Here is an 8,776-nt window from a genome sequence, read left to right on the forward strand (position 1 = left end):
AAGATTGGTGGTACTCGAAAGATAGTGCTGTAGAACGTGTACAAATTGCGTAATTCTGGCTATACCTATTTGTACCTGTGTCGAACGAAATATGTATCCGGCTTAATCAAGCACTTCTAAGCTTCCTGTTCAGGACGGGATCAATCGTACCACGCCATTATCAAAGAGGAGGGAGACTCTTTTGAAAAAAATGAAATACTACGTTAAGTACAAAATATCGTTTTATCGTTAAATACATTTCGACGTGAAAAAGTACTTATTGACCTAACTACTTGTAATTACAACAGAATATCAACTGTCCGTGCGACAATTTCCAACAGGGTCATGGTTGCAGAGAATTTTGTACAAACGTAACGTTCATTATCCTACGTTTTCCTTGGTTTGCATTTCACCATCAGAATCTGTCGTAGCCCATTCGTCTTCGGACATTCTTTTCAAAATCCTCCGAGGCAGTTCCAACTTTTTCGTCTTTCTCTCTTTGACGACGCTGGAGAAATCAGAATCTGATGATGACGTGCTTTCCGAGTCCATTTGTTCGGAATTTTCTTTATCCCATTTTGACTTTATACGGGGCATAGCACCCTCGATTTCGATGGTACTCGATTTTTCGAACGCATCGTTGGATTTTCTGCTGGAAGAATCTTCGCACGATTCGCTATGATTTCTCGAGTTCTGCCTACCTTTTCCCACCACCCCTTTCTCTTTCCTCGAATACCTGCTCGACGATTTACGAGTTTTCGAACGATTACTTCGGTCGCTGCTTCTCGAATGGCTTTTACGAGAATGTTTCGGCGACACGTTGTACTCGTTATCATCTTCCCTCTTTCTTTGGTATTTCTTTAAACGGCTACGTCTTCGGGAGGACGCGCGACCATTCGAAACGTTATCGTCTTTGGTTTTTTCTTCGAAATGTTTTCTAGATCTGGATCGGCGACGCTTTACCGGCGTTTGGTCGTTGTTATCGGTAATTTTATCTCTGTCGGATTGCTCGTGCCGTTTGTCGCGCGTTGATTTCTGTCGAGAATCCCTCTCGTCGGAGTAACGATGACGTTTATCGATATTCCTCGAACGATGCCCTACCTCAGGTTCCGGAGATTCGGACCACCTCCAATTCTTATCGTCTTCCGCGTCGCTGTCGACCTCCCATTTCGACTTGTTTCTAAAAAAATAACAAAGATAAACATTGAAAATAGCGATGATACGCGATCGCGATGCTAAATGCGATTGAAATTGTTGACAATTGCAAATAAATACCGGTGTTCGTTTTTTCTACTGCTCGCGGATTCTTGAGAACCCGATGTCGACTGTTTCATCCACCGCGGTGGACTTTTAATATCGTACTCGTCGTGAGGATTTTTAAAAGTATGTAAAAAATTACACGCCCTCCCTTTTGGGCATTTCGACATTCCGCATACAGCGCTCCTCCATGATTTCAAGTTGACAAACTCGCAATTCAGTTGACGACCAGCGTACCAACGACCCTTCAATCTTCTCAAAGCCCTAGCAGCCTCCCTTTCCGTGTAATATTCCACATACAGGTTACCCCGCAAATGAACTTCGGTATTGCAACAATATTTCAGAGTCTTTATCTTTCCGAACGATTCGAGTTCTGGCACCACGTCCTTGTAGAATTCACGAAAATGTTGTCGCGTTTCCGAACTTTCGAATTCCAGTGCAATGTCCGTGTCGTATTCCGCGGAATTCTTCTCCAAGGAGAAGTGCGTGTAAAAACCAGGTACCAATATCACCTTGCTCAAACATACCCTGCGGTGATTCCTCGAGCAACTATCTCCGTATCTGAAAAAGTATTATTTCTCAAATCTCACTGAAATGGGCGTTTTTATCTTGTTTGGTAAGACAATACCTGCAGGCGCCCGTCTTTGTGAAGAAGGGACAAAGATCCTTTCCCGGTTGACTGTCGATAACTTCGCGCAAAGCTTCCGGTGTCTTGATGCCATCGTCGATGTAATCGTCAATTTCTTTCAACAGCTGTTCTCGTTTTTTAATATCCTCCTCCCTCTTACGTTTATCCTCTTCCTGCTTTTTACGAATAGTTTCCTGTTTCGCTTCGAATTCTTCACGGATTTTCGCCTCTTGCTCCAATTGTAACTGTCGTGCCTTTTGCTTTCGCTCTTGGAGAATTTGCCAGTCTTTTTGGGCTCTGACCTAAGCAAAACCGAACGAAAGGTGAGTAATTAGAAGATTGTTTCAACGTTGGTACCAATTAGGTTGTACAGCGTACAGGAACTATGTAATAACTAGCAGGTTTTGGTATCCACATTGTGTTAACATTATTTTCAAGGTTAGAAGAAATTGCCGTATAAAGTAACCTTATAACTAATCGAACGTGTACGCTACTATCGATCGCGGAAACAAAGTAACTCCGACAATGACGGTGTACGGTGTACGCTATATGCGTTACTCCTAGCTTTCTTAAACTTGAGAAACGATAAAACGTTGGAAGGACGATTCGGTTGATTAAAGTAGCATAGCTAATTAATTAATCAATAACGTAACGAAAAATTCTCCGATTTACCTCCTCCTCCAACCACAGTTTTTCCTCTTGATCGTGTTTCTCTTTCTCCCAAATCTCTTTCTCCCTGTCTTCGACTTCACACTGTTCCAGCCAATTCAAATAGTCCGCGCTTTTCTCGAGTGCTGCCCTCAGACGTTCCGCGTCTGCTTCCCGCTCAGCGGCTGCTCTACGACGCAGACGTTTACGACGTTCCCTTTTCGCTATTCTACGCCACTCTTTATGGCTCTTTTCCGTTGAACAACGCCCTTCCATTACCATGCATTCTCACCGCGGGAGAAAATATCCGCGTTACCCCCGGATAATATTACGAATTTTTCGAGACTCGTGAAACGAATCCGTTACACGTCTGACAACCAACTCCAACGAACAAATGTAGACAACACGTGCACGTCGCCATGTTACCTCTGGTAGAAGAAGCATCGATCAGAATTCTCCCTATCTTTGCAATTCTACTGAATTACGTAATGAAACGCGGTTCCATTTTCGTTAATCGACATACGTCGATGTGTTAAACGTGACGGCGAGATTTATAGTTACAGTGCGAATCTGAGCAAGTCGTTCGACTTGTCGAAGTGTGAATTTTCGTGAAACTGTCTTTCAATGATTTATCGTTTACACGATTTATTCTTGTACAGTTTCAAACACTATTAACACCACATAAGTTAACCGTACAATATACAAGAGATTATACTTTGTTTTGAATCAAAGCAAAGATTAGTTTGTTATTTGCACGTGAGTATTGTCATAGGGAATAATTCTTTTCTAGGGACTTTTATTTCTATCCCATTGCCGTTGTTTGCCCTGCAATGGTTTTCAAGTGGAAATCGTTTTTAAAAGAGTATACAATATATTTGACTATTTCTGTGTTGAAGCAATTTTAGATTTAAAAGATATTCATATTAGAAGCTTAGAAGATATTCATATTAACGAAATGTTTCTCTAAGCATGTAAAATTTAACAAAGTTGTACGTTGTCGTATATTGTTAACGAAGTTGTACATTGTAAATAAGTACCCAAGGTACATGTGAAGTGTGAACGAATTAATTGATATTTATAAATTACGTATACGTTATCTCGGTATATGGTGTCTACGGTTGTGTTATGGTAAAAGGAATTTTGTAGAAATTGATGCTTTGTTGGTTATTTGATAATTTGTCCGATGAAAAAAGTATGCGTAGTAAAAGGGAAATAAAATGTAGGATAAACGGTGGGAAGATCGAGAAGAGATCGTTTTAGTCGATTGGCAAATAAACGACGCGGTAATGTAACAGTGTTGTTAAAGCGCCACTTTCGAAATAAATCAGCGAAGAGTAAATAATGTGTTCTTGTTGTTGCCCCCTTGCACGTTGTACGACTTGTACGTTTGGTTGGTACGGTCCTGCAGGGGTGTACCGTTATACCTGACAGAGCGTTGAACCACAAATGGCACGAACCGGCGCGTTGGAATCAACTTGGATACTTACCGAAACGGTACACTCGCGATCAACTGTGCTTTTTCGAGGGAAATAAACAAATTGTAGATCGTAGAAAAATAGATAACGAAAGAAGGATCGGTATTGTAGAAAGAATAACGGGGAAAAGTTATCTATGGTAATAAATAAGGTACGACCGGTAGGAGTAATATCGTTACAAGCGGAATCGTGTGACCCAAAGCGGAAAGTGTGTGCAAGAGGAAGTTGTCGTTTCGTTGTTATTTGAACAGATCGAATTGGCAGCTGGCTAGCTTGCTTTGGTGACCAAGATCAAGATGAAGAACGCGTAACATGTACGATACGTAAGGAGAATCCAATGCAAGAAGTAAAAATGGAGCTGAGAAATGGGCACGTGGAGGGAAAGGGCGAAAAGGCAGGGAAGAAAGAGAAATCGACGTTTTGGGCATACGTACTGTGGTTGTTCGGAGGTCTAGTTGGAGCCCACCACGTCTACCTGGAACGGGACACGCAAGCTTTCGTATACTTGAGCACCTTTGGCGGTTACTGCGGTGTCGGATGGCTTCGAGATATCTACCGGATCCCTTCGTACGTGCTCGATGCGAACGAAGATCCGAGGTTTCTCAATGATTTTAAACGGAAAGTGAGGACGAATCGCAAGGTACGTTGGAAAGATCGATAATCGATTTTCGGAGATTCTTCGAAGTTGGTTAAACGTTCGAGTATATAGAAATGTGTCGCGCAAGCGAAATATGGCAATTAACGCAACGTGTAATTTGATTTCAGCCGCCATTTTCAACGGTGCGATTTGCTACGGAAAATGCGGTTGCGTATATGTGGGCCGAGTTATTCCGTAACGCGATTCCAGAGGATGAAATATTTGGGATTAATTTTCGATACCTACTATTCCTAACACCTTTCGTTATAGCATTAGGTAAACGAGTACCTCCAACCACCTATCGCATTCCTGGATGCACTTTATTTTTGTCTACGTTATCGCTTACTCATTCACCTAATAATTAGCTGATAAAATTCTACGAGGCCATGTAAGGCCGTGTTTCGTATTACTAACGATTGTACATACTTCATTAGGTGTTTGGACAGTGGGAAACATCGGGAGGGAACAAGGATCGATATGGATTGCTCTCGGCTCGGCGTATTTATTTTATCCAACTCTTACCTACATCGGAGACGATACCATGTGGGTATTTCTTATGGTCGCTGCTGCCAGCATAAGTTTCGATACGTTTAGTAAGCAATGGAGACTGAAGCCAAAGAAGAAAAGAAGCCTCGTTCGTAGAATGTTTTATCTCGGTCTGGCCGTTGCGATTTACATATGTTTCATAGGGTCCTACCTATACTTCAACGCTGTCATTACCGACAGCAACGGCGAAGAGATCAAACTATCGGAAGCGGTTCAACACTTCTTGACGTCACCTATATGGCTTGATCTTAAGGTTAATTGAAATAAATCCATCTGAAAATAAGCGTCCTAAGAAGCGTAATTTTTCGTAGGCAAGTCTCGAAGCAACGTGGAATCAAGCGGTTAATCAAGGGTTCTGGGCAACGTGGGCACAATTGGTGGATCTGACGGATCCTCGGGGTGAAATAAACGCTTACAAGGTAAATCGCTCGAAACTGATGGACGTGGAGTATCGACATTTGTGAACGTTATCTTCCACGTAGGTCCTCGGTCTTTCTCAAACGGCCACGCAGGCCGAAGTAACGTCCCGCTGGAGAACTCTTTCGAGGGACAATCATCCCGACAAGATAAAGGGCACCGAAGAGGAGAGGAGGCAGGCTCAGGAGAAATTTATGGAAATACAACAAGCGTACGAAATTCTCTCGAAAGCGAAGAATCGCAGGCAACGTCGCAACAGAAAGTCCGAAGTTTGAAAATGACTCGCAGCTAATTATGCACGGTGAAGAATCTCGAAATGACCGTGACACGAGGTGGAATAAATATCCTAGTAGTACATTAGCACAAGTCTATCGAGCATAACGGTGCTTCCTTTCTTTTTTTAAACGAGAAGGGAATAGTTTAAGATAACCATTTCTAATTTCGAGCAAAGCCTCGCGAGTCATGTTAGAAAACGATTCGGTATCTCGCGAATGTGTTTATCGTACCTACACATCCTTTGCTTCGAGACGAAGCGTTTTTGTTTGCCGATCTGATTCTACCTCGTTGTACTTTGTTGTAACAGTATACGCAGTATTGTTCAACTACATTCGAAGCACCGAACGCAAATGTTTATATGTATATGTGAAGTTGTTTGTGTAAATATTAAAGTAAAAAGAAAATGGTAGCATGCGAGGGATTGTTCGATACGACCTCTCCCCCCGTTGCGTTAACAAATAAAACGACTTTTATACGAAGAAAGTTGCTTTACTTCAAAGTTTGTTCGAATCGGTCGGTTGCGTAGTTACAAAATATCGCCTTACTCTCCTACACGCTCGAGTGTTGTAAAGTTAAAAACCGTAGAACGAACCGTTTGGAATCGTTTTAAAACTATTTATCTCACAGACAGGTCTAATTGACTCTTTGGTGTTTGCGACTTTCGTCTCGAGAGTTCTGCTGTTTCCTCATCGCTGCTACGCGCGTTTACACCCCTCGGGACGGTATTTCAATCTACCGAACATCAGGATGAAGATAAGCCGCGGGAAACGTTAAGAATTTGTGCGGAAGAACGGTAGCGGAAATTACGCGAATCGATGGGATCTGTAGCAGAATCTGCCGATTTATTTGTTTTTCTTCTTGGATCGTGACGGCTTGGTAGTCGTATTTTCGATCTTTTCCGTGAAATTTGACCCGTACTTGTCGTTCGATTGTTCGATAAAATCTTGCGGCGAGACTAGCGTGACCCTGAAAGAGTTTTAAAGGGGCTAAAATCGAGTTTAAAATCGTAGAAGAAAGATCGGTTGGATCGGTACCTTAATTGCGGAACGCTCAACGGTCGCAGAAGACTTTTAACTACAGGTGGTACTTGGGTGGATTTTGGTAAAGCGGGACTGCTCGCGCAAAGGGCAGCACTGGTTAGCTGCGAGACCAAGGAGAAAGTTCGATCCGGTCCGGAGGTTGTGCGAAACACCTTTCTTATCTTCGACTTGAATCCCGAAGAGGATGGCAACAGCGGCGTGGTTGGGACGGGTATCAGCTGGAGGAAAATATTCTCCCGTTATTCCCCGCTCGAACTTGTACCGTATTCCATCGGATTAACGTTTACCTTTCCTTGCAATACTTTAGCCGCCAGTTCGGGTTCGCTACCCCACCGACAGGAAGTCGATCTCTCTAAGAGTCGATGCCTAGCGAACCTCTCGATCACTTCGGCGCATACGTACCTTCCGCAAAATCTCGCCCACTGTTCCGCTCTCAGTCCTCTCCCGTGATCTCTCAAGGTTGGATTCGCGCCTAGAAACGGTCGGCCTCTTGGTTCAACAACGTTCGATTCTCGATCGAAGAAATTTCACTCACCGGCAAATAACAGAATTTTCGCGCATTTCGTTCTTCCTTGGAGTGCCGCTTTCATCAACGGAGTGAAGCCCGACGCGTTTCTAGCGTCCACTTCGATGTCCGGGCAGTTTTGAAGGAGGACGTTGAGGCAATCGGTTTGTCCTGAATGGAAGGAAGGAAGGAAAGAAGAGGCACGTTTTACGTCTTTCGAGCATGTTTTGGCTTGAAATGTCCGTGGACGTACGTCACTGCAAACCACGCGCGTTTCAAGTACTCTAACGTCGGTTATTTCTGGCACGAGTGACGCGGTGGAATCCTTACGGCATCGCGCGTATCACGATCGACCAGCACCCCGAGATTTTCTAACGACTCGAGATCTGCCGTGTTTTCGCAAAGAGAGTTTTCAAATGGCAACGTAACACAGCTTACCCGCCTGCGCGGCAAAATGGAGAGGCGTGTTGCCCTCGTTGTCCGGAATATTCGGATCCACCCCTTGGAACGACAGAGCCATCTCCAACATCGTCGAGGCACCGTTGCCGGCCGTGTAGCTTACGGCGGTCTGGTATCGGAAATAAAATCGGAAATAAACAATCTGGATGCTGGCTTTGGTACTCTGGAGTTTGTTCGAAAACCACGTTGATTAGATAAACTGGTTGTTGAAAGGAATTAAGCGGCAGACGTGAGACCTTCTGTTATTTTTCATTCTTTCTCTCACGTCGTTAACACGGGTGAAAAACGGATTGCGAAATCGCGGTTTCAAAGAGATCTGTTCACCGAGCGTCATTCATCCGAGCGCCACGGAAACACACTCACAATAGATCAATTTATTAAGTGGTTACTGACGTTCAATCTGCGTCAGAAACACGCGTCAGAGCAGAACTTGCACTGGTATTCGTCCAAAGAACGTTCGACTCACCCTGCCGCTGCTATCGGCCATATTGACGTCCACATCTCCGAACCCAAATTTTCGAAAGTGAGCCGCGATTTCGTTGAGCGCACCATCGTCCGCATCTCTGGCTGCCCTCAGAAGGGCCGATCGGCCCTCGGAGGTGGCTTCCCACGAGGACGGCACTTTTCCGACGATACTAGCCTCGCGGGCACTGCGATCTAACAAAGAAACAACCGAAGACGTAATCTTGGCGAAGAAATAATACGTAAGCTGTCAGGTAGACAGACACGTTAACGACGGACGTATTTATTTCTGCGGTAAATTAGAAGAAAGGAGTTACGAGACTAATTTCGAACGTTCGTCCCGATAACGATAACGACAAGCTTCCCGAGAACTAATCGATGTCTTTATTCTTCGTCGTCTCGTAACGCGTCGTCGTATTGTCCCGTATCTAGTTTCCTTTGTCCATT

The 8,776-nt window shown here is 43.9% G+C and overlaps 3 protein-coding genes across 3 annotated transcripts in view; 1 reads left to right on the top strand and 2 right to left on the bottom strand.

The window, feature by feature from the left end:
• Window positions 1-327: 327 nt before the first annotated feature.
• Window positions 328-2,794, bottom strand: LOC108575802 (U2 small nuclear ribonucleoprotein auxiliary factor 35 kDa subunit-related protein 1). The gene is made up of 4 exons (XM_017938698.1): window positions 2,537-2,794; window positions 1,865-2,166; window positions 1,255-1,797; window positions 328-1,159 (listed from the first exon to the last, which is right to left on the bottom strand). Exons 1-4 carry the CDS (start codon window positions 2,792-2,794, stop codon window positions 361-363), a joined length of 1,902 nt encoding a protein of 633 aa, XP_017794187.1. The 3' UTR covers window positions 328-360.
• A 400-nt stretch (window positions 2,795-3,194) lies between these two features.
• LOC108575777 (dnaJ homolog subfamily C member 22) lies at window positions 3,195-5,862 on the top strand. Its single transcript, XM_017938669.1, has 6 exons — window positions 3,195-3,268; window positions 4,239-4,627; window positions 4,753-4,900; window positions 5,059-5,423; window positions 5,482-5,589; window positions 5,653-5,862. The coding sequence occupies exons 2-6, from the start codon at window positions 4,325-4,327 to the stop codon at window positions 5,860-5,862; spliced, it is 1,134 nt and encodes a 377-aa protein (XP_017794158.1). The 5' UTR covers window positions 3,195-3,268; window positions 4,239-4,324.
• A 518-nt stretch (window positions 5,863-6,380) lies between these two features.
• LOC108575891 overlaps window positions 6,381-8,776 on the bottom strand; it is a 3,900-nt gene continuing 1,504 nt past the window's right edge. Inside the window, exons 4-9 of the mRNA XM_017938818.1 lie at window positions 8,334-8,524; window positions 7,847-7,976; window positions 7,439-7,579; window positions 7,191-7,375; window positions 6,898-7,121; window positions 6,381-6,829 (exon numbers count right to left, since the gene is read on the bottom strand). Of these exons, the coding sequence (XP_017794307.1) occupies window positions 6,706-6,829; window positions 6,898-7,121; window positions 7,191-7,375; window positions 7,439-7,579; window positions 7,847-7,976; window positions 8,334-8,524 (995 nt within the window). The 3' untranslated portion in view covers window positions 6,381-6,705. The remainder of the gene's footprint in view (window positions 6,830-6,897; window positions 7,122-7,190; window positions 7,376-7,438; window positions 7,580-7,846; window positions 7,977-8,333; window positions 8,525-8,776) is intronic.

Source organism: Habropoda laboriosa, unplaced genomic scaffold, assembly GCF_001263275.1.
Source record: "Habropoda laboriosa isolate 0110345459 unplaced genomic scaffold, ASM126327v1 scaffold243, whole genome shotgun sequence".
NCBI classification, from domain to species: Eukaryota; Metazoa; Arthropoda; class Insecta; order Hymenoptera; family Apidae; genus Habropoda; species Habropoda laboriosa.